At 46.0% G+C, this 24,730-nt stretch overlaps 1 protein-coding gene across 6 annotated transcripts in view; it reads right to left on the bottom strand.

Moving 5' to 3' along the window:
- CNTNAP4 (contactin associated protein family member 4) overlaps window positions 1-24,730 on the bottom strand; it is a 251,585-nt gene that overhangs the window by 119,947 nt on the left and 106,908 nt on the right. For 5 of the 6 annotated variants that reach the window (XM_075536445.1, XM_075536447.1, XM_075536453.1 and 2 more), the window contains exons 3-6: window positions 24,530-24,677; window positions 6,008-6,211; window positions 5,214-5,398; window positions 3,605-3,748 (exon numbers count right to left, since the gene is read on the bottom strand). In XM_075536445.1, the coding sequence (XP_075392560.1) occupies window positions 3,605-3,748; window positions 5,214-5,398; window positions 6,008-6,211; window positions 24,530-24,677 (681 nt within the window). The remainder of the gene's footprint in view (window positions 1-3,604; window positions 3,749-5,213; window positions 5,399-6,007; window positions 6,212-24,529; window positions 24,678-24,730) is intronic. The other variant, XM_075536448.1, reaches the window with a different exon arrangement.

Here is a 24,730-nt window from a genome sequence, read left to right as displayed (position 1 = left end):
TGGCAGCAGGATCGGAAGCAGGCTTACTGACAATCTGCGCGATGCAGAAGACACGAGCTTGCTTGTGAGGAGGGCCTGAAACCTTTGCTGAGGAAGATCAAGGACTGCAGTCTTCAGGATAGATTACAATTCCATATAAAGAAATCAAAAACTCACACAACTGGACCAAGAGGGAGCATTGTGATAAATGGGTAAAAGATTGACATTTGGTTTGCTTGGATCCACAATCAATGATCATGGAAGCAGCAGTCAAGAGATCAAAAGACAAGTTGTATTAGGTAAATGAGCTGTAGCAAAGAGGTACTTTGAGGCCTAAGGCATGCCTGACCCAAGCCATGGTATTTTCTATTGCCTCATAGGCAAGTGAAAGTTGGACACTGAATAAGGACGACCAAAGAGGAATCAAGACGTTTGAATTGTGGTGCTGGAGAAGAGAATCGAAAGTACTATGGACTGCCCAAAGGACAAAGCAGTCCATTTTGGAGGAAGCATGGCCAGAGTGCTCTGGAGAGGCAAGGATGGAGAGATTTCGTCTTCCATACGTTGGGCATGTTGTCAGGGAAGACCAGTTCCTGGCGAAGGACCCCATGCTCGGTAAGGTAAAGGGGCATTAAAAAAGAGGAAGGCCTCAATGAGATGTACTGATATGCATCCTTTTTACTGTGTAGGTAATACTCTATTCTGTGAAAGATCTCATTGCTATCACGTCATTTCTCCAAGGAGGGATACTCACTCCAGGTTTCATCTCTCTCCCCAGAGTTGCAATAAATACGCCACCTGTTTCTTCATGCAGAGGGCTTTGATATAAAATGACTTGTACCCATAGGTTTTTAACAAGTACTCTCGGATGGTTTGCCCAACAAAAAATGATAATACTGTACATTTCCAACACTAGGTAAAATCCTACACATTTCCCTCGTCTGTGCCAGGAACTGGTTTTATATACCTTTTGGTTTTTCACAGGTTCAATGGTTAAATACTCAGGTGAGTTCTCATTGGGTTTTGCCCAATGCACCCGACCACTCGAGAGTGGGAGCGGTTTTATAGGTTTTCTGATCCTCGGGTCTTGCTTGTCTACAAAAGGTCTGTCCGTTTCCCCATGTCCTTCCTTTCCCTCTTTGAACACCTTTTTGTCCTTATTATTGTTTTGTCCTGTGACATCAAATTTACACAAAGTTTGGCCTCGCAGTAAATGTACAGAAGCATGAGTTCAGCCACAAAAATACCGGATCTGGGAGAAAATAGTTTGCTACTGGGGAAAGACACCGATTTAAGGATTTAGCTCAACTGTGTGATGTGAATTCTTCCAAAATCAGTAATTATGTCCTCATGATGCTTCATCAATGAAGATAAATACGTATAGGCTTCTTTTTTTGTGTTGTTTCTTAACTAAAATGACCTTTCACAAACCTATCAGCTATAGATTGGAAAACTCAACGAAATCAGCTCTGCTGGCATCAGATGATCCCAATCTGGGTCAAACAACAACAAGAACAAAATTGGCCATCTTGAGATTCTGTGAAAAAGGGGAGGTTGCTCTCATTGTGAACAGATACCGTGTCCAGGCGAAGGAAATTAACAAACGCTGAAGAGCAAACCGCACTGACCCCTAATGGAAAGGCCATCTGAAGACCATCAAACCTTGTAAAGATGGAAACATTGCTCCAGCTGCAGTTTGATCTTATGCTTCTTTGTGGACAGCTGCCTGTTACCCTCCAAAGTAGCATCTCCCCTTGCCAAGGCAGAATGAGCGTTAGTTGTGTAAGAACCTCCCGGAAATGCGGTTGCTAATGTAATACACACACACTCCTTTCTGTAATGTGTTTATTTTCCTTTCAAACCATTCTCCCTTTTATTAAAAAAAAATCTATTTTAAAATCTTTCCGGATGGCATGCTCATAAAAATACTATCAATTCACACATGGAATTAGGAATGAAATACTTCGTAAACAACACATTTTTCTCATAATGTGCTTTGGGATTTGTTGGAACAACAGGAGCTTAAATTTACATATTTGGAATTTAAACAGGGAAAGAAGTATATTCAGAGGGATCTATGGGTTCGCTTTGCGATCCCCAAGTTGGCTCTGACTGATGCTTGGAAATCAGGGTGATACCCGGGCCACGAACCTCCCAGGGGCTCTTTGTGATTCTGACTGTGAAGGATGAGTCTGACTCATAGGTTCCCCACAGAACAGAGGAGACGAGCCCCTTTGGATTTCCCAAATTGGAAATCTTTATGAGACTAGGTAGCCTCCTCTCTCTGCTGTGGAGTGACTGGTGGGTTTGAACCACTGACCGCATGGCTAGTGGTTCTGTGGGTAGCCCACTGTGCCACCGGGTTCCCTTGGGTTTTTATGAGCTTGTGTTCTCCCCAACTGTCGGCCCTACTGAGCAGCAGCAAGCCCAGGCACACTTCTAAGGCTGTGGCTAGAGACGCACACAAGGGGCTTTTCCCCAGGAGGAACGGCAAGCAGCATCTCTCACAAGCTTGCCCCACAGACGGGAAACACTGGGCTGCCTAGATTCCCCACAAACTCCAGCAGGTCTACACGCATCTGTGCTTCCCGCAGGACCGGGGACTATTCCTGCGTCCTGCTAGCTTCCCGCCCCAGGTCTTCCTGTTTCCAGATCTCTGACAGCCCTGAAGATGAAAACACGCGACTCAGGATGATCATGTATGTGTCCGAGTAGAACTGAGCTCTTTGGGCTTGTCAGTGGCTGGTATTTTGGAAGTCGGTTGCCAGACCTTTCTAGGTGGAATTGAATGTTAAATCTCTTTGGTTAACAGTCAAATGCAGCCCCAGGGACTTGGTGAAGACCCAGGTCAGAAAATGAACCCTCGGTTTTCGTCTTGGCGCTGCTTTCCTGAGAGGTCCAGGAACGGACGGAGTTGTTTCCCTTCTGCTGAATTTCACGTTAGCATGTGATACGGCCTGACCCACGCTGCCAGCTGTGCAGGCAGGCTGGCAGACTCAATGTTGTGTCCGCTTATTAAGCTTTTTCTTCGATTTTTTATGAATGACCATAAACTCACTGCCATCAAGTCAATGCTGACTCATAGCAACCCCCTGTGGGTTTCCGAGTCTGTAACTATTTACAGGAAGGAGTAGAAAGCCCTCTCTTTCTCCCACGGAGATGCTGGTGTTTAGAACTACAGATCATGTGGATCAAAGCCCAATGACTAACCACTACACCACAGGGGCTCCATCTGAACGACCATAGCAAAACACGGGGTTTTCTTTCCCATTCTCTCTAATGTGCACGGGTGTTCTCTGATTCCCAGATCTTGGTCTACCCTTGTGAGTTTGGCAGGGAATACCTCGTTAAGGGAATTACAGCGCAGAATACATTTGTCTCCTGAGCTTAATAATATCCCAACAAGATTAAAATACCCACTGTAAATAGAAATGGGCTTTATTTCCTCAAAAATGATCATGCCCTCTGGATTCTCATTTATTGGGGTGGAATTAATTCCTTATATGCAGGCTGCCAATTGGAGAGAATTTTTTTTTTTTAAAGAATGGGTCTCAAAGTGGCGCTATCTCACTGTGTGATAATACGAGGTAGGTTCACTCATTCCTCCCCACGGGGACCCTCTTACCATTGTGATGATCTGTGGTTTCCCACGCTTGGCCAAGTCAATGATATCCACTCCATTGTAATAGAGATTTTCTAAACACCCATGGAAGTTTTTCTGAGCGAAGGACACGGGTGGTCCAGGTGCTGAAATCCCTCCGAAGCTGATCTTAGAAAGAAAGGTGGCATTAATAATACTATTTCGTGATTTTCTGAAAATCTGCTTCAATATTTGTGATTAGCAAGTATTACTGTAATCGTCATGAATGGATTGATGTTTCATCATCCTGGTGGTGCTTTGGGTAAGGATTGGATGGCTAACCACGGGAAAAGAATGAGGCGAGCTGTGGCGGTAAAGATTCACCGTCTCAGAAACCCTACATGGGGTCACGGTGAGTCAGAATTGACTCAGTGGCCAGGTGTGTTCATTCGTTTTCTTGTTTGCTTTCCACTGTCATATTGTCCATGTTAAGTGGAAGCTTGGGAAAAGCTGAGTGACTTAAAGCAAATTGACAAACACCCTGCTTCTATGATCCTTACTTACACACTACCATCTAGTTCAGGGGTTCTCAACCTTCCTAATGCCGCAACCCTTTCATATAGCTCCTCGTGTTGTGGTGAGCGCCCCCCCCCCCAACCATGAAATTATTTTCGTTGCTAATGCATCAATATAACTTTGCAACTGTTATGAATCGGATGACCCCAGGTTGAGAACCGCTGATCTAGTTGATTCTGATTCATAGAGACCCTGTAGGACAGTATAGAACTGCCCCGCTGGGTTACTGAGACTTCAGATCTTTATGGGATTATAAAGACTCATCTTCCTTCTGTAGAGGGACTGGTGCTGTCGAACCGCTGACCTCGTGGTCAGAAGCCAATAGACCCCCGGGCTGCTCATCAAGCTTGGCTTAGGTATTGATACTGGTTGAGAAAGAACAATACATCTTAAGCTCCATGGTAAATCCTGATCCACTTAGTCATGTAACCCGTTATAAAGGCATTTTACTTTATATTCATTTCTGGCATGCATTAATACTTGTGCATTTGAATCGGTGGTTAATTAATCGATTTGTTTGTTGCTAGAGTCTACCGATGAATTGACACTAGCCAGGGATCCCCTGGCACACAAAGAATGCATACGATGCCCCTCTTTACCCTTCATAGAGTCAGTTCTCCCACAGGTGACGTACTATGACTACACATTCTAGGTACCGACAGGTGGGACCCAGCGTAGTAAACTAGTGTGCTTAAGTTGCAGACCTGGTCTTATTAATGGCCAACCCTGCTACGCTTCACAGATTTTCCCATTTCCACCAAATAGGCGACCAGAAAGGGAACTTGTCCAGAATGAATTATCTTTGGAGAGATTCTAAAACCAAACAAGAAAAAGCAAACTATTGCTCTCTAGTCAATTCTGACGCAAAGCAACCCGCCAGACAGAGGAGGCCAGCCCCTTAGGGTTTCAACTCTGTCATCCTGGAAGAGAGCAGAGAGCCTCATCTTCCTCCCTCAGAGTGGCTGGTGGGTTTCAGCCACCGATCTTTTGGTTGACAGGCAAGCTCTCATACACCGAGGCGCCTTATCTGCCACCCGCACACCATAAGACCAGTAGGAATGAAATGTAGTCATCACACCTCAGAATGGAGATCCAAGTAGTTGGTCTCTCCCTGAACTTGGAAGTGGTGCCTGTGCTCATCCACGGTGAAGTTGCCTTGTTGGCCAGTGCTCTGGACAAGCACTGCGTGCCAGTGCTGGTCATCCAGCAGGCTGCCCAGGGAGAGGTTGACCAGCGTCTGAGTGGAGGCTGATGGGGCTTCACCTTAGAAGAGAGAGAGAAAAAAATGGCACCATGATTTCCTTATTAAAGAATTAAAAAAATAAACAAAAGTTTCCTTTTTGTGGATCAGCATCCCACATAACCATGGCAGTCCCCTTCCATGTGCTGCCCTCCACAAGGACAGTGTGACTTCATCTGAGGTTTGCATAAAGTACCCTTTCCACCTCGTCCCCACTTCTCCCACTGTTAATTTTTGGTAATGGTGCGACTCACTGCATGCTCATTTTCTATGTAAAATTTCCTTTTGTTAAAACCTCATTATTTGTGCTCCCTACTATCTTTCTATGACCCATCCCTTCCATCAAGAGCCTGGAAAATGGCAACGCAGCTCTAGCTGGGCTGTGTGAGGAGACAAGGAGGGGCTTGTCCGAGGTGCACACTATGAACCATGTCTATATAAAATCTCATTTTATATGTACAGGTGTCTATGCGTACAAAAATGTATCGATATACACACGTATAAATGCACATGCAATCTGTGGATTTGAAAATAATGCATTGCAGCTGCTAAAAACAAGTTGTAAAAGTACAGAATTGTCAAAACGACAACCAAGCCGTCTTATTCCAGGGCACCTCTCTCAGTAGTTTTACCTGAATTAATGAGTAAAAAGAGCCTTCCTCTTCTTAATTCCAGTGTGAGGTGGTCTCCACTCTGGCCCCCTCTGTGGAGCAGAACCCCATCACTCTGCATGGTTTTAAATTTCAAAGAAATAATATCTTTGATTGGGCTCAGGGGCTTTTCATCAAATCTGTAGAGCAGGGAGCTTTGTCCATCAAGTTCCACCACCTCTGATCCTAGAGACATAGATAGATAGATAGATAGATAGATAGATAGATAGATAGATAGATAGATAGATATAAAGCATTCCAAAAATAAATCATCTTCTACAAAAGCATGTTCAGCACAAATACAGTTACACAGACTCTCCCACACTCTTCCATCCAGGCCAGCTCTGGCCAATCCTCTCGGAGGAGAATGAGCCCTGAGGTGGTCATAGTCACTCATCATGACCCTGTAAGGCAGAGCAGGACTGTCCCACGGGGTTCCCTAGGCTGTGATCATCATGGAAACGATTGCCACATCTTTATCCTTCCAAGTGGCTGGTGGGCTTGAACTGCAACCTTTCTGGTTAGCAGCCAAGAACTTGGCCACGGTGTCTCTGTATTCCCAGGGCTCTTTCTTTTGCACCAACTGTGCCCGAAAATGCACACACCAACCTTAGCTGCATGGAGTACTGCATCAAGTGCGTAATGCTCCGTCGAGTATCTATTCCACTGACCTCTGGTTTCTTTCCTTTCACTTGGGCTACGTAGTGGTATGCAAGGGCCAGCTCGTCTCTGTGTTTCCAGGGCAGAGCTGGGCTACGTAGTGGTAAGTAAGGGCCAGCTCGTCTCTGTATATCCAGGGCAGAGCTGGGCTACGTAGTGGTAAGTAAGGGCCAGCTCGTCTCTGTGTTTCCAGGGCAGAGCTGGGCTACGTAGTGGTAAGTAAGGGTCAGCTAGTCTCTGTATTTCCAGGGCAGAGCTGGGCTAAGTAGTGGTAAGTAAGGGTCAGCTAGTCTCTGTATTTCCAGGGCAGAGCTGGGCTAAGTAGTGGTAAGTAAGGGCCAGCTCGTCTCTGTGTTTCCAGGGCAGAGCTGGGCTAAGTAGTGGTAAGTAAGGGCCAGCTCGTCTCTGTATTTCCAGGGCAGAGCTGGGCTAAGTAGTGGTAAGTAAGGGTCAGCTAGTCTCTGTATTTCCAGGGCAGAGCTGGGCTAAGTAGTGGCAAGTAAGGGCCAGCTCGTCTCTGTGTTTCCAGGGCAGAGCTGGGCTAAGTAGTGGCAAGTAAGGGCCAGCTCGTCTCTGTGTTTCCAGGGCCGTGCTGGGAAGACATTGACTTGATAGCATAAGATCTGTTCGGCAGCCTTTGGGTCATAGCTGTGACACTGGGGTGTTTTTTTTTTTCAGTTTTCTGACAATGTCTTATCCACTCATTGTCAAGATCACTTTTATTCAGTTCATCGGGGGGAAAAAAGATGCTATGTTCTACCAGTCCATCTGTCAAAATCAGGGGCGCTCCAAACAAGAGACACAAAAGAGAGTTGATCAGCCTCTGATTGTTCACCAGTGTTTTCTCCACTTCACCAATCAAAGACAAATTAATATTTTTTCAAAGTGATTACCCTGCCCTTGAAAGTGCATTTGTGTAATAAATGAAGGGTTGAGGAAAGCCCAATAAAACACAAAGCTGTTTCCCCCCCAGTTCGCCGGCTCCCCCAGTCCACAGAAGGACACTAGAGTACGCTCACCTCATTCCATTGGCAGAATTATCACGACTACTTATGCCCCAGGATGCACTTCATCTGATTATCCTTCCCATTTAATCCAAACCACCTTATCCACCATGGCCGCAGACCCCGCCCCTCCCCTTAGAAAAAAATAATGCCGTCTACTTCATGCAGCTATGTTTTGGGGGACGATGTCGAGGTTTGATTTTTCGCACATCTTGTTAATGTGCATATGAGGAACACATTCACCAAGTGCACATGAATAAACATTGCATTCTGTAGCCATGCGAACCGTTGCTCCTTGTTAGATACGGGGATGGATGTACACGCTTAAAACAGCTCTGTGTCAAACACAAATAATGTGTTCTGTGATTATGAGATTACAATAAATTAAGGCGAATTCCAATAAGACAGGCTTTGAGTGTTGATACGTTTGGAGTCACGCAGTTATCTCTGAGTTAATGTATCGCTTCGAGACGATCATCACCATAATGATTTTACTTTTGATAAAGTCTATTTTGGAAATTAGCCAGCGAGGAAATTTTCTCCCAATAAAGGCTTGGTCCGCGTTAACTTTAGCCTGCTATCTCCTTTTTCCTCCTGTCATTACGCTGCAATAGCGATGCTCCTCTTGCGCGGCCCCTGGCGCTTTTGTACCTGGGATATTTCCATGAGCAAAACGAGGTCTTGGAAAATGTAGCAGATAATTGATGCCCGAGGCAATAACACACCCCTCCATCCCACACACTGGAGCTACTTGCCTTTCTCTCGCCGTGACCTATTGTCCACTGACTTCACAAGTGAACCACTTTACAGTGTGGTGCAGTCATTTCGTAATGTTTCCTCCCTTCTCCACCGCCACCACCACCAATAACACCCCCACCACCACTGTTGCCACTGCCACCATCATCACCGCTGCCACCACCACCAATGACACCCCACCCCCACCACCATTGCTGCCACTGCCGCCACCACCACCACCGCCACCGCCATCACCACCACGTGTGAAGCTCTCTGTTGGATCCTGAGATAGATGAATGATCCAAGCAAACAGGGTCCCTGCCATCAGGGAGTGTGCACTCCATGACGCCAGGCATGATGGAACACGGGAACACATATGTTTATCAGGTGGCCCAGAGATAGATCGCCTACGGATAGACTGCCTGGGCGACTGGGTGTCATTTTATCCATAGTTCTTAGAAAAAGACTCTCAGCTCTCAATATCTCAACGGTCTGGAGACCTGGGACCCAGGCACCTTGCCATCGGTAACCCTCCCACCACCACACTCTTCACCTCGTACATCGTGTCCCCATAAACTAGAGTGACTGCTAGAATGTTCTACTTCAAGATGCCCAGACGTTCCTCCCCGCATCTTCTCGCTTTGCCCTTCAGGAAGGAATGCGCTGATGACAAAGCTAAGGAGCCCAGTGGCCGTGGATGGCCGAGCGCTCTGGAGAAAGCACCAGGGGCTCACCTGGATCAAAGAGGCACGGAAACAAGACAACCGGGTCTTGGAGAATGAACCAATGTGGAAATTTACATCACAGCTTGCACGCACTTGCTAACAACCACCTTTGAGAAATGGGCTAGAAATAATGCAGAAAATGAGTTACGTTGTCACTACCAGAAAACTGTAAGGTGGAGCTATGCACTGTCCTAACAGAGGAAACCCATTCATCGTGGAGATTAATGTTTCTCAGCGTGGGGAGACCCCCTCCTGGGGGAGAAGGGTGCCGCTAGAACGTGGTTCCGGGGTGACCAAAGTCGACATCTACACTGTATGGGCTGAAATACAAACCCTTCTAATTCCTGGGGGGAGCGGGGAGGGCTAAGTACTTTTTCTCTAAAGGGGACCATGGCCAAATATGTTTGGGAGCTTATGTTATAGATAGAAAACTCTCCCATAATAGCTCCACTTTTAAAAAGTGCTATTTATAGAAGCACACCTGAGAATTATATATATATAACCTGAGAATTATATATATATATAATAAGCACACCTGAGAATTATATATATATATATAATAAGCACACCTGAGAATTATATATATATCACGCTTTAAAGTGACTTATTCCATTTTTGTTGTTGATGCTGAGAATAAACACAGCAGGACATACACCGAGGCAGCCGGTTCTGCGTGCATCATTCAGTGGCACTGATTCATCCTTTGAGTTGTACACACAGGCTCAGTGGTTCCCTTCTCCATTAACGTAAGCTCACTGGTCACAAAGGTTTCTATCTGATCTTTCAAGTGACTGGAAATTAAAACCGCCACGGGATTTGATACTTTGATTTTTGGAGACTTGGAGGCATGGTTTCATGGGACCGTGGTTCATTAAATTAAAATGTCATGTTTGGCACGTCTATTCCACCCCCTCGTCCATTGCATAGTGCCTGGGGGTCTTAAAAGCTTGCAAGGGTTTCCTGTGTACATAGATCTACTTTCCCCCATCATATGTAAATATATTTACATCTGTACATGCCTGCATTTAGACCTCTATAAATGTCCTTTGCCTCCTAGTTCTTTCCGCTATTTCTTTGTACTTTCCTCTTGTCCCACTATCATGTTCAGCCTTCATTTGGGAACAGATTACAAGGATCTACATATAACCTCCTCCCTGGGGGATGGACAGCGGTGAAGTGGGTATAGGGTGACATTGGATGGTGTAAGGTATGACAAAATAATAATAATTTATAAATTATCAAGGGTTCATAGGGGAAGGGAGAGCAGGGAGGGAGGGGGAAATGAGGAGCTGATACCAAGTGCTCAAGTAGAAAGCAAATGTTTTGACAACGAGAAACAAATGTACAAAGTGCTTGACACAATGGATGGATAGATGGATTGTGATAAGAGTTGTACGAAGAGGAAGGGGGGGCAGGAAGAGAAGGCAGCTATGAACTGCGTGACTAATCGCCTCCAGGAACGATGGCCTTCTGGGGTGAGACCAGAAGAACTAGGTAGCACTCCTAGTCCGAGCATTTTGATTAAAGATTCTAGAGAAGAGTCCCGGTCAGAAAGGGTAAAACACAGAAAAGAATTTCAGTTTCTCATGGAATCAAGACTTCCTGGATCCGGGGAGGCTGGATGAATCCCTGACACAATTGCCCTGAGATCATCTTTAAACCTTGAACCAAACGTATCCCCATAAGGTCTTCTTCAAATAAAGCCATCGTCTAGCTAATCTAGAAAAGAATATCTGCATTGAGCATTATGGGCGTTAAAGATATATGGGATCCAATTGACAAAAACAACAAAGAACCTTTAAACAACTTGCTCCAAATATAGGGTGATCAGATTTTAACATTGGTAAAGTGAGACACCAGCGGGACACCATTGATAAAACTCATATCCTGGTGAAATAGCCACATGGCAGCCAAAAACTGTATACCCTAGCTTGTCGTGCATTCTTTCCAAGAATCGGGACTTCTTACAAAATGCCATGGGACGCGGGTAAAACTGTTAAAAATCGGGACTGTCCGACCAAAAGCGGGATATCTGGTCACCTTATCCAAATACTGGATCCTGCATATGGTTTTAAGTAGAGTTGCTGGCATCTCATTCACAGTCAGTGTTAGCTACCACTAAGGATGATGTTATCATGTGTGGTTAATGAGTCTGAAAAGAGACACAGGGAGAGAGACCAAGCAAAGACAGTTAAATGAACAGATTTGATACTGTATATACTCGAGTATAAGCCCACCCAATTATCAGCCCAGGCACCTAATTTTACCACAAAAACTGCATTTAAAAATGTGCTGACTAACCCACCCAAGTGGAGGGTATTGTTTATATCTCCACAGGGAAAGGGGGACCAGGCTTCAACCCAGTGCTCCAAGATTTGAATGTAACGTGCCATGCCAGCGTCGAGTAGGGAACCAGTGGAGAGGTCTGAGGGGCCTGCCCCAATCCCAACTACTATGTGGACACCTGCCCCTCCCCCTAGAAGAATTTATTTCAAAGGACAGCACTGAATCTGCAGTTCTGATCAGAGCAAACGGGAACAGATGAAGGGGGAGGAGAGAATGGACCACATCCTGGCCCACCAGGCCTTGAGGACAATGTTCCCGATTACAGCAGCCAGTCCACAGAGAGGATCACATGGCCAGCCCCCACAACGTTCCTCACTGACCCATAGTCCTACAAGGGACAACACAGTAAACACAGTGTGGGAATTGTGCCCAATCTGATCCCACCATACCGAGGCAAAACACTAAGGGGGTACAAAACAACAGCAAGGGGATGGAGCAGCGAGGTACCCAGGGAATGACGAAGGTGGACTTTGCAGCCAGAGCATGGTGCCCCAACAGACTGGACTGGAAAACACTCCTAAAGGCCAACAAACGATCCTTGAACTACTAACTAAACTTTTCTTTCTTGTTGTGTTTTGTTTTTTATCATTGGTTTGTTGTTGTTTTGTTGTATGTTGTTGCTTGGTTTTGCTCTGTCTTGTTTTTGTGCATGTTATTATCTCTGCAGGTCTGTCTAAATAAGATAGGATGGATGAGCCATTTGGAGGAGAAAACAATGGGACTGACAGTTCCGAGGAGACATGGGAGAGGGGGAGGTGGGGGGAAAGGTAGTGGTGTTAACAAACCCAGGACAAGGGAACAAGTGATCCAAATTGGTTGTGAGGAGGGTGTAGGAAGCTTGGTAGGGTGTGATCAAAGATAATGTAACCAAGAGGAATTACTGAAACCCAAATGAAGGCTGAACATGATAGTGGGATAAGAGGAAAGTAAAAGGAAATAGAGGAAAGACCTAGGAGGCAAAGGGCATTTATAGAGGTCTAAATACAGGCATGTACATATGTACATATATTTACATATGATGATGGGGAAATAGATCTATGTGCATATATTTATAGGTTTAGTATTCAGGTAGCAGAAGGACATTGTGCCTCCACTCAAGTACTCCCTCAATGCAAGAGTACTTTCTTCTATTAAATTGGCATTCTATGATCCTCGCCTTCCCAATACAACCACTGAAGACAAAGCATGTGAATAAGCAATTATGGTGAAGAAAGCTGATGGTGCCCGGTTATCAAAAGATACAGCATCTGGGGTCTTAAAGACTTGAAGGTAAACAAGCGGCCATCTAGCTGAGAAGCAACAAAGCCCACATGGAAGAAGCACACCAACCTGTGTGATCATAAGGTGTCAAAGGGATCAGTATCAGACATCAAAGAACAAATAAACCACATCATAGTGAATGAGGGGCAGAGTGCAGAGTGGAGATCCAAAGCCCATTTGTAGGCCACTGGACATCCCCTTTCAGAAGGGTCTCATGGAGGAAATGAGGCAGTCAGGGTGTGATGTAGCAACAATGAAACATACAACTTTCCTCTAGTTCCTAAATGCTTCCTCCCCACTCCCCCCACTAGCATGATCCGAACTCTACCATGCAAGTCTGGCTAGACCAGAGGATGTACACTGGTAAAGATAGGAACAGGAAACACAGGAAATCCAGGGCGGATAATCCCTTCAGGACCAGTGGTGTGAATGGCAATACCAGGAGGGTGAAGGGAGGATGGGATGCAAAGGAGGAACCTATTACAGGGATCTACATGTGACCTCATCCCTGGGGGATGGACAACAGAAAAGTGGGTGAAGGGAGACGTCAGACAGGGCAAGATATGACAAAATAATAATTTATAAATTATCAAGGGTTCATGAGGGGGAGAGGGGAGGGTGGGGGAAAAATAAGGACTGATGCCAGGGGCTTGGGTGGAGAGCAAATGTGTTGAGAATGAGGAGGGCAATGAATGTACAGATGAGCTTTACACAATGGATGCATGTATGGATTGTGATAAGAGTTGTATGAGCCCCTAATAAAATGATTTTTTAAAAGCGTGCTGAAAAACTTGGCGTATCCATGAGCATACACAGCAGAGAGGTCATCACAAAAGTGCCAAAAGTTGGGCTCCTTAAAATTAAAAATAAATAAGCAGATACATTCCTGAAGCTCAGAAGAAACTCTCGAGTATCAAAGTCCTGGGCAGGTCATGTAGCGAAAAAGGTTTTCAGCCCCGGTGGGGTCTGTGGCACCTTCTCCAGCAGTCCTCTGCTCGCGCTGACTCCCTGCAACATTGCTGCTGACCTAGCTCGCCCTCGGGGAAGACCTCCATCTCATTGTCTCTCTCTCTGCTTTTAATAAGCAGAATGTTTTTCTTTCACAGTGCTGGCAGCCAGAAGTACAACTGCAGGGTGCCCGCCAGCTTCCCACTGACTCTCTGTCGGCTCGCCAGAAAGGTGTTTGTCTCCTGTCAGCATCCAAGGACCAGGGCCCCATGGTGATCTCCACCTGTCTTGCCATCCATCTTCCCTTGGGTCTAGGGGGTTCACTGTGCAGGGACCCTCGCTCAGCGCTCAACTCTTTCTTGGGGGTATGGAGACCCCTCTGAAGTCTGCATCTCATCTTATTTAGAGCAGGATCCAAGCAAACAGAGGACCTCCTTACTCTCCAATCAACGTTCCCTGCGACTCTGGGGTGAGACTCGCCATTGTTGCTGCTGCAGGTCGTAGAGTCAACTCAACTCATAGCAACAGACATGACAGAGTGGAACTGCCCCATAGGGCTTTCTAGTCTGCAGTGTTGACAGGAGGCAATCACCAGATCTTTTCTTCTGTGGAGCCACGTGTGGGTTCCATTAGAAGTCAAGGACTTAACCGCTGGACCACCGAAACAACAACAATAACATGCAAACTCAACACCCTGCCATTGGATCGATGGCAGACTCATGGCGACCCCATAGGCCAGGGTAGAACTGTCCCTGTGAATTTGCTGAGACTGTAAATCTTTACTGGAGTCGAAACCCTGTTTCTCAGTCTTTCTTCCGCAGAGCGGCTGGTGGTTTCGTATTGCTGACCTTGTGGTTAGCAGCCCCCACACCTAACCACTACGCCACCAGAACTCCTTAAAAGAGTCATCATCTGCTTTATTCCCATGATTCAGAGACACCCACCTCCTGTGAAAATTCAGAGCCATCCAATAGAAAGCAGACAAATATTCTGCAGGGAATGGTGTCCGAAGAGACACTGCTGAAATGTCCATCCTGGGTCCTTCCTGCTGCAGGGACTTGGGCAGAGCTTTCCATGAACACCAGGGAAGAAAACAGCCAGGAAGCACCTTTTCCAAGGAGCGTGCAGCTGGAGGGGAAGCCCGTTAGGCCTGAGAAGTTTTTCACACCTGGGTTCAGTGCTCTGCTTCCATTCCAGGGCTGGGCTCCAAATGACGTCTAGGACAGTAGGAGAGTTGACCGTCCTTGCCTAGGAGAAGGATCTCAGCGCAGTTGTGGAAAGGCTCCCATCTGTGTGCTGCCTCTGTGGCTTTTACACACAAATTACACTCCCAAGCACCTCATCTGCTGTGTGACCAGGTCCTCCCTGCACCCCTCAACCCTGTGAAGTCCCCTCCTGCCTCTGAAAGTTTGCAACTTCTTGAATTTAGGGGAAAAGTCCATGCCCTTCTCGCCCCCCCTGGGCCGTTGCTAAGAAAACAAAACTTGTTCAAGAGCAGGGTTTCTTGAGCTCTGTGTCCGGAGAAGAATGTCCCAGAGTCTCCATCAATACGCCAGGTGTGGGCTCAGCCCAAAGCCCATCAGCTTAGAATTAGAGGGCTGTACCCAGGAGTCGGGTTCCTGAGTGACTGTGAGGCAGAGAGCTGTACAAGGTTGTTTTGTTGTGGTTGCTGGTGCTGTTTTAGGCCAGAGGACAAATAGGTTGCAGAAACATATCCTTTGACAGTGACTCACCTCATTGCATACTGAATGTGACTGGGGAATGCACCGTAGGTAGCCCTTGGAGGAAATGTGGAGGCGGGAGAGACATATCCCTGAAAGATCAGTTTCCGGGGTAAATTGACTCTCTGGGCTTAGCTCTGAGTCATCACATTGATGCCACGGTCAGATGACCAGAACAACTTAAAAGCGAGAGCGCACTTGGAATAGCAAACACATGACCTGGAAAGCCAAGGCGTGAATAATAGAACCTTTATTTTATTTGAAGGTCGTGAAGGAATTCTTCTAGCAAACAAAAAGAATGCTCAGAATACTCACCTATTAATTTTCTGAAATATACATATGTATAATTTATATATTTTAGATATGAATGAGTTCTCACATTTTATATATTTTATATATATGAAATGAGTTCTCCCTTAGAAGAACTAACATAAAGGCCTTTATCAAGTGTAGAAAAGGTAAAGGTCTACCCAGTCCTCCTTTATAACTAGTAACCAGTTGCTGCTAGCTCATGGTGACTCAGTGTGTGTGTGTGTGTGTGTGTGTGTGTGTGTGTGTGTGCAGACCAGTAGCCCACAGAGTGCCCGATGGCTCATCTGTTGGAAGCAGATCACCAGCTCTTTCGTCTCAGATGCCTGTGGGTGGACTGGAACCTGTGGTCTTCCAGTTACCAGCCAGTACCTTCACCACTCGTGCTACCCAGGGCCGACACTCAGCGGGGATGGCATTGCCCCTTTCTTTGAAAAGGGCTCCCTGTGAATTACGAAACAAGGAAGCACACCGAGCCCAAGCGCTGGTGTCTACGAGGCATAAATCAGACGCAGACCCACAGGGTTACACTCGCAGGTAGTGAAGTCATCAGGCGGCATCGTGATGAACAGCCACTTGAGAGCCGTACGACTGCATTGGTTTCGGGGAGACGGGGAGGAGAGATCAAGCACTTGAGAAATCAACAGGATACAGGCCATACTATTTTTGCACGGCAGTGTACGAGAGCCCACAATGATTTAGGAGGACTCTTAAGTTCAAAGCAACTAAAATTAATACAATGAGCAGGAAGGAGACACGGAAGCAAGTGCCGCGTAGAACCGCAAGGAAGAGGTGACTTTATGATCATGGCTTTTAATAGACTGAGTTCAGGCCAGTGACACCCACTCCAGGAGGTGATGGAAATGGGCCTGGTTATCGCCACTTAAATATCAATCTGTGTTAACCTTGTTAATAGATTTTTCAAGTGGACGCATCTACTACGTCAAGGACACTGCACCAAAGCGTCCAAGGGCGTAAGCTGAATCTCAGTCTCCGGTGCTTATTGACGGTGGTTGTCACGCCATAGAATTCACACCGATACTGACTCTCAGGTGCCTCATTGAGCGTATGTGGAGGATAAGTCTGGCAGAGTCTAAGAGAGGATTCTGAGGGTGTCAAAGGGGAGCATCAAAGTGCCTTCCCAAATCCAACCCAGTCAAACCCAACCCAACCCAACCCAACCCAACCCAGCCAAACCCAACCCAACCCAACCCAGCCAAACCCAACCCAACCCAGCCCAAGCCAACCCAACCCAAGCCAAACTCAACCCAACCACACCAAACCAAAACAAACCAAACCACACCAAACCCACTTCCATGGATCCCACTCCTGCCACCACCCAGGACCGAGGAGGACCGTCCCTTCAGGGTTCCAAGACTGCAAATCTCGAGGGACGCAAAAAGCCGCATCTTTCTCCTGTGATGCAGCTGATGGGTTCAAAATGCTGACTTTGTGGTTAGTAGCACTGTCCATCACCCACAACGCAGCCCTGACTCCGTGCAATGTGTCTTCTCAACAACACATTTCTATTGAGTCGCTTCTGGTGAAAAGAATAGAACTATTCTAGTCTATTCTGTACAACAGAACAGAACCGTGCCCGTGGGTTTCTGAGGTTGTCACTCTTTGCGCAGGTAGAAAGCCTCCTCTTTCTCCCACCCAGCTGCTGGGGGTTTCGAACAGCTGACGTGGTGGTTAGCAGTCCAAGGTGTAAACACTACCAGAGCTCTTTCAAAGTGCCTGAGCATTTACTGAACAGTATCTGAAACATATAAGCAACACACCGTTGTCACTGAGTCAAATTCAGCTGATGGTGACCCTCACATGGTTCAGAGCACAAATATGCCCCGGAGGGCTTTCCTGGCTGTACATGTTAGAAGAAGGATCACCAGACATTTCTTCTGAGGCGCATCTAGGTGAGTCCAAACTACCAACCTCTGGATTAGTCACCAAGAGCGTAACCATGTGTGCCACGCATGGACGCCAGCCAAGTGCTGTACGCGCTGTTACGATGATTTGGGTGAAAATCACCTTTGAGCTCTCCTATGTCCCTCACCACCCTGCTCCTCTTGGACCAGGCTGCCTCTATGTCCTGTGAGACGCGGGGGAGCTTTGCATGTTCACTTAGAATTCAATTTTCCTGGTGGCTAATTGGATTCTTCGCTTCATTCATCCATGTAGGAAACAGTTGTTGACATTAATGTGCCAAGTGCTATGGTGGGAGGCGGTGTTGCTGCACTGAGTGCATCCTACACCCACAGATCCTCCAGTCGGGGGACAAGACGATACCGGGCAGCTCAGGCCAGGGCAGCGATAGATTACAAATGGTAGGTGAGCATGAGTCCCTGTGCACACTGTTAGTGCACTTGGCTGGGGACCAAAGGGCAGGAGGTCGCCTGCTTTCATTCGTTCCCTCATCCCTAAATCCCAAAATCCAGTCACAAAAAACCCAAAGTCCAAGACCACGACCAATGAGATGAACCTAACTCCTAGGGACCCTGCAAGGACAGAGCGGGGCCGGCCCTGTTGGTTTCTGAGACCGTAACTCTTAATGGGAGTGGAAAATCCCCTTTAAGGTACGCAGAGCTACAATGCTGTGTGGTACATGCAGTTGAGCTCCTGGGTGTTGCACATGGTTAAGCACTGGGCTGCCACCTGAAAGGCTGGCTGTTCAGACCCACCCAGAGGTGTCTCAGAAGTCAGGCTTGGCAATCTGCCGCCAACAGGCCATAGCCTTCCATCCCCGGTGTAGCAGTTTACCTCTGCACACCAGAGATGGCCATGAATGGCTGTGATCCTGACAGCAACTAAGCACGGTAACTACAGGAACAATAACAGGATGTGCATCCTCTCTCTGGTGGGGACAGGATTGGGGGCTCCAGGAATGGATGGGAATGCCCTTGACCTGAATGTGGGTGTCAGGGAGGTCTTTACAACCCCAGCAATGTCCACACTGAATCAAAAGGATGTGGAAGAATCACCTGGCAGCGGGCATAAGGGCCATCCTGGGCTGGTACCCTGGGGCTGGACGCGCCAGGGAGCGGTGGCACGTCGGAGGAACTGGGGAGCTGGGCGTTCCTGTTTGTCGCATCTCCGTTGTGGAAAATGGCAGAACGAGGACTGAAAAATGAGATGCGTCCACAGTGGTGAGAAAAGGAACTGGGAATGTCTAGTAACGGCAATTGCCTCCGCAATTCCAACCACAATTAAAGAGCATTGTCTCCCGCGGCTTAATCGCCACTTCCGAAGGACGCCTCAGAGACTTCACTTTCACCCACTGAGTCTCCTCCTCTGCCCTTATTTATTGATCCCCGTTGCCTTTTCTTGGGGACACTCTGGGCCGGTCGTTTTTCTTACTCAGCAAACATCTTCTTTTTCCGTCCTCTCACCAGACCCTTCCTCACCGACATCTCTGCATCTATAAACATGCCCCCAGCTGCTATGGCCAGGACATCTGAAATTTATACTTTCGCTTTGATCCCATAAAACCAAGCCTCTCCCGCTTTCATGACGCAGAAAACAACTTTTAAGTTTACCGACATAAAAGCAGAACACGCTCTTTGATATGGATTTTCCATTCACTTGATGTTCCTTCATAACAAGTGACCGCTCTAAGTCGTTGGGTAGAGGACACTAAAACTCTCCGTGATGCTCACAAAGGCCGCTTTCCCTGCGTGGTCCACACGACCAGCTCAGACCTCTATCAACAGCAAATATGGAAAATAATTCCTGTGGGTGCATACATATAAACATACACGTATATAGGACAGGGCCTCAAGAAGTGTGTGTAAAACATCTATTATCTTTTCAGTCCGTATTTTCCATGGGCGTTTTAATGTTCCATCATGCATTAAAGACCTGCTTTCATGGTGGTATACATGAATTCCAATCTTTAAATATATGAGTTATGTGTTCAAACATAGCATTTTACATTTTATTGACCGTAATGCAGTGAGTAGGACACCTTTGAACGTGTGCTTTTTGTTGTTGTTAGGTTCTAAATCATTGTCGGCTTGCTGACAATAAACCCAAACCAAACCCATTGCTTTCGAATGGATTCTGACCCATGACCGTGCTATAGGCCAGAGGGAATCCAGGGAGCTCACAGGCCATGCTAAGGAAGCAGTGGTCATTCTTCTGCAGAGCAGCTGGTAGCTTGGAACCACTGGCCTCTTGGTTAGCAGCTGAGCATTTAAGCAAGACGTCTTCACTAACAATAATGGCATTTATGTTGGTGTCATTCAAAGCTTCGATACATAATGTTTGATGATACAACTTTCCATGTTCTTCAAGCCCTTAAACTCAGTCAACAACTACATTCTCTCTGCTGTTGCATATCTTTAGCAATAAAACCTTTAATATTTTAGAGCCTTTCCCCTATACTCAATACCTAACAGCGTTGTCTCTCAGTAGCTTCAGCAAATACTTAGAAACGAATCAATAATGACTCAGGCAGTAAGCAAAAGCACCGGCTTTGGAAGGTGATGGATCTGATTTAAACCCCAGATCTAACATGGACTGTGTGATCCCGGGAAAGGTGCTAGGATGTGAGCTGCCCAGTGTGCACCACTCTTTAATGAATGGATTGAAAGAGTCAGTAGTGAAGGTGGGAACTCACGGGCAGAAGAGAGGAGTTGATGCAATAGTTGGGCCTTCCTCAAGCTTACGAGAGATTGAGATCATGAGCCTAGGAAGTCATTCAATAGAGGGACCGCCCTGGCCTCTCAGCACTGCATTTCCTTATTATAAAACTCTAGGACAGGGTTCTCAACCTTCCTAATGTCACGACCCTTTAATACAGTTCCTCCTATTGTGGTGACCCGCAACCATACATTAATCTTGTCAGTAATTCGCAACTGTAATTTTGCTACTGTTATGAATCAGGTGACCTCTATGAAAGGGCCGTTTGGTCCCCAAAGGGGTTGCAACCACTTCTCTAGAGACAATCAAGTTGGAGCTTGGCTGGGGGCCTTTCTCAGGGGACATAGATTCAAACATCTTTCCGGTGTTCACCTGTGCTGAGAGTACCTAGAGTCCTTCTGGGGTGGAGCAAGCCAAGGGCCCCATTAATTCTGTGCTGGCAACTGAAGAACCAGCCACAGAACTCCTTCAGCCGACCACACTCATATAAAAAACGGCAATGCTCATGTGCATACAGGGATGTATGTATTAGGACTGGATCAGAAAACACCTGTAAAGAATCCTATCTGACACGTTCCCTCCGTGACAGTTCTCTAGTATCATGCTTGAATACATTAAGGTTCTGCAAACTAATGCTGCAACATGGTGGTGAAAGAATGCAGTGTAATTGAGGAGTCCATTTTTTATTATTATCAAATACATTGCCATGAGACACCCACTCCTTTCATCCTGTGGTTATTTTGGGGTGATCTCTGAGAATCATTTTTCCATTCAGTTGATTATTATAATGATCTAAACTTAAGGAAGAATCACTGTCATAGGAGGTCATGGCACCCAACAACAGCAAAAACAAGCTTCATATTGAATCCTGCTGTGCTACGTTACTATACATCCTCATTCTTAAGATTTCCCATTGCTACTTCAATCACGGGCCAGTGAGACAAATGGAGACAGACTTACACCATGAATGAAGCAGGTAGCATGCTTACTTTTTCTAAAATTCACTTTTACCATTGATCTATGAGCAGCAGTCAAGAAATCAAACAATGTATTGCATTGGGTACATCTGCTGCATGAGATCTCTTTAAGCAGTGAAGAGCCAGGCTGTCACTTGGAAGACTAATGCATACTTAACACAAGCCATGGCATTTCAATGGCCTCACAGGCTTATGAGAGTCGGACCATGAATAAGAAATACTGAAGGAGAATTCATGCAGTTGAATGATGGAGCTGGCAAAGAATATTGGAAGCACCACGGCCGCCCAGAAGAACACACAGGTTCGTCTCCAAAGAAATCCAGCCAGAATGCTTCTTAGAAGCAAGGATGGCAAAGCTTAGTCTTGCGTACTTGGGACATGTTATCAGGAAAAACCAGCTTCTGGAAAGGGGCATCGTGCTTGGTAAAGGGGACGGTCTTCTGAAAAGAAGACCCCCAGGAAATGGACTGACACCGTGGCTGCAGCTGGGCTGTGAGGACGGTGCAGCACGGGGCCGTGGTCCAGTCTCTGTGCACAGGGTCACTTTGTGTTGGAACCAACTGGACAGCACCCAACAACAGGGCTAAAATTAGTATTTACCTGCAAAGAACTGGACCTGACCGACCGATTGTCATAGCTCAACAACGATTCGTTGTTATTATGACGTGGTAAACACTATTCTCTGAGGAAATGGTACAGATGGGTAGAGAATGGAACTAGGAATCTGGAGTACTTTGAATTTGGTTGGTTTCATGAATTGTGCACTTTGTTCAACTCTACAATCCACAGAAAAGTGAGCCTGTCTGGGCAGTGTGTTCCAGAATCTCAATTTTATGTGGGGTTTCTTTTCAAAGGCTGATTGTATTGAAGTGAGTCAAACCACAAACAAATGAGCAAATGCATCATAGAAGCACCTGATCTGGATTGTCGGTCAGTTAATAATAAACATGCTGCCCATGGACTTGTGGTCCCTATGGTTCAACAATTGAAGGGAGCATGATCTTGAACTTGGGACCTGGAGTCATGCACAGCTGTGTGCAAACTCTGCTCTGCCACTCCCTGTCTGTGAGGCTTGGGAAAATCAAGCTCTTGAAGGTTTTGCCTCAGTATCTTCAAAGCAAGGAATAGTCACAGTCATCCAAAGATATTTACTTAGTCTACTGTGAAGAATTAGAAACTGCTTAGTAGTGGAGTCCCAAGTATAGACTAACAAGCTCTCCAAATAAATCTGCTGTGTCTGGAATCATAAAAACCAATGTTGTTAGCGATGTGTTGTGACTGTCATGACCATGACTATATATACTAATTCTGTTGGTGTCACTTGTAGGCACCAGGAGGAACAGAAATTGTGCTGGCTATGTTTCCTGATGGAGGGAGGCCTGGGGAACCCCAGGAAATACAAAAGGAGACCCGAGCAATGGGAACAAGTTACCATGGAGACCATTCAGACTCAGGGCGACCTCCTGAGTGTTCCCGTAGGACTGCGCTGGCGTAGAACCCGAGAGCTTTCAATGGCTGCTCATTCCGTAGTAAATCACCAGAATTTTCTTTTGAGGAGCCTCTAGGTGCACTTAACCTTCCAGCCTTCTGGTTAGCAGCCAGGTACTTCAAACAGTCTGCACCACCCAGCGAACCCTATTCCAGTGAGGTTCAGATGGCTTCAGCAAGCAGCTTGACATCTTTATGACATGTGTAAATAAAGCAACCCAGAACTATCTCAGTTTACATCACAGAGTGGGAAACTATGTGTTAGAGACAGCACCAGAGGCTCAAAGAACTGAGTGCTTACTGGAGGGAGGATGGAGGTGTGCAATTGTCTGGCCCTCGGTAGGTTTCCCCATTCTTCTGAGACACCGGCTGTGAAATGCTGAGCAAATTACTGGCTCTCTCTAAACTTCAGTCTGCTCATCTGCTAATTGTGGATCATATTAACTAACTTGTCAGCCTATAATAAAAGAGCAACTAACAGGATGGTGTGGCTTGAATTAGATTGTCAATAACTCTTAGGTCCCTTCCCCACAAAAGGATCTAATAAAATGATTCATTAAAGAGAGAGTGAGTGAAATCTGTGGTTTCTATCATTTTATGTAAAAACATTTCCAACAAATTTTCTATTCTGGCAGAGTGCTTTACCTTTTCTATTAATTTATGCTGAGGGTATCGCAGATTTAAAAGCTAATTACATGGCATATTATTTTTAGGCTAGAGAGAATAACATGCTTTGGTTTCATAACAGATGGCTGGATATACTAAATGAAACAGTCTCTTTTATTCAGAGGAAGGTCCCTAAACAAAGCCATCAAATAGAAGTGGGGGAGGGAAAGCTCTGATGTTTGACAGTCAAGATCTAGTCAATAATATCAAGACACATTGTTGCCCAGTTGATTCAGGCACGTGGTGGTCCCATGTGTTACAGTGTAGCACTGAGCCCTGTTGGGTTCCCTGGGCAGGTATCTTTACAGAAGCAGATGTCTAGCCTTTTCTTCCAACAGTGGTTGAGTTGATTCATACTACCAATCTTTTAATTAGCAGGCAAGCACAAACTCTGGCATCATCCAGAAACCTCAAGTCAATACATTCTCTTCTCACTTAGAGACACACTTAGGTCCCAAAGATGAGGTTATGTGAAAAAGAGTATAATGCAAAAATGGAGGATGGTCACTTCAGATGACAAAATGGAGGATGACTACATCATTACATAACTGACATACCACTGAGAATATTGGCCCAGCCAAGCTGACACCCAGTCCTCACCATCACAACCAGCATTGCTAGCGCCTTCTACCTCAGCATTCAGTACTACCAGACATGCATCATTGAAAATAATTGGATAGCAGCTTCTTCATGATTGTTATAAATGCAAAATGCCAGACAAGATAGGCAATACACAAAAGAATAAGTGTCATATTAAGTTTGAATTCATATATATATTTACAAACACGTTCATCCACATAACCATCCACCCATCATCCATCCATCCATCCATCCATCCATGATTGAGCCAAAAAGCTGAAAACTAAGTCAATATTGGGCACATACCGCAATGCAAAGCTTTCCACAAAATCACTTCTGTTTTTATATCTCTTTACCCAACATAAAAAGTCAATGTCAGTTTACAGTGGAGTTTTAAAGCCATCTCCTTTGATATTGATTTCAGTGGGTTGGATAAACAAATACTTACTATATGCACATCCAAACACCTCAATTCGCATTCCAATTCTGCCCTTGGGGTTCCACTCTAAAGGTATGAAGCGCAGAAATTTGGCTTTGATGGAAGGCTGGAGTCGACAGTACACCACGCTGTCTGCGTTTGCATTTCCGGAAAATCCCTGGGGAAAAAAAAAGGGCAAGAAGGAAATCAGCTTGTCTCCTGTATATGCAG

The sequence above is a fragment of the Tenrec ecaudatus genome, chromosome 18 (genome assembly GCF_050624435.1).
Source record: "Tenrec ecaudatus isolate mTenEca1 chromosome 18, mTenEca1.hap1, whole genome shotgun sequence".
In the NCBI taxonomy this organism is placed as follows: Eukaryota; Metazoa; Chordata; class Mammalia; order Afrosoricida; family Tenrecidae; genus Tenrec; species Tenrec ecaudatus.
This window is presented reverse-complemented; position numbering and strand designations above follow the sequence as displayed.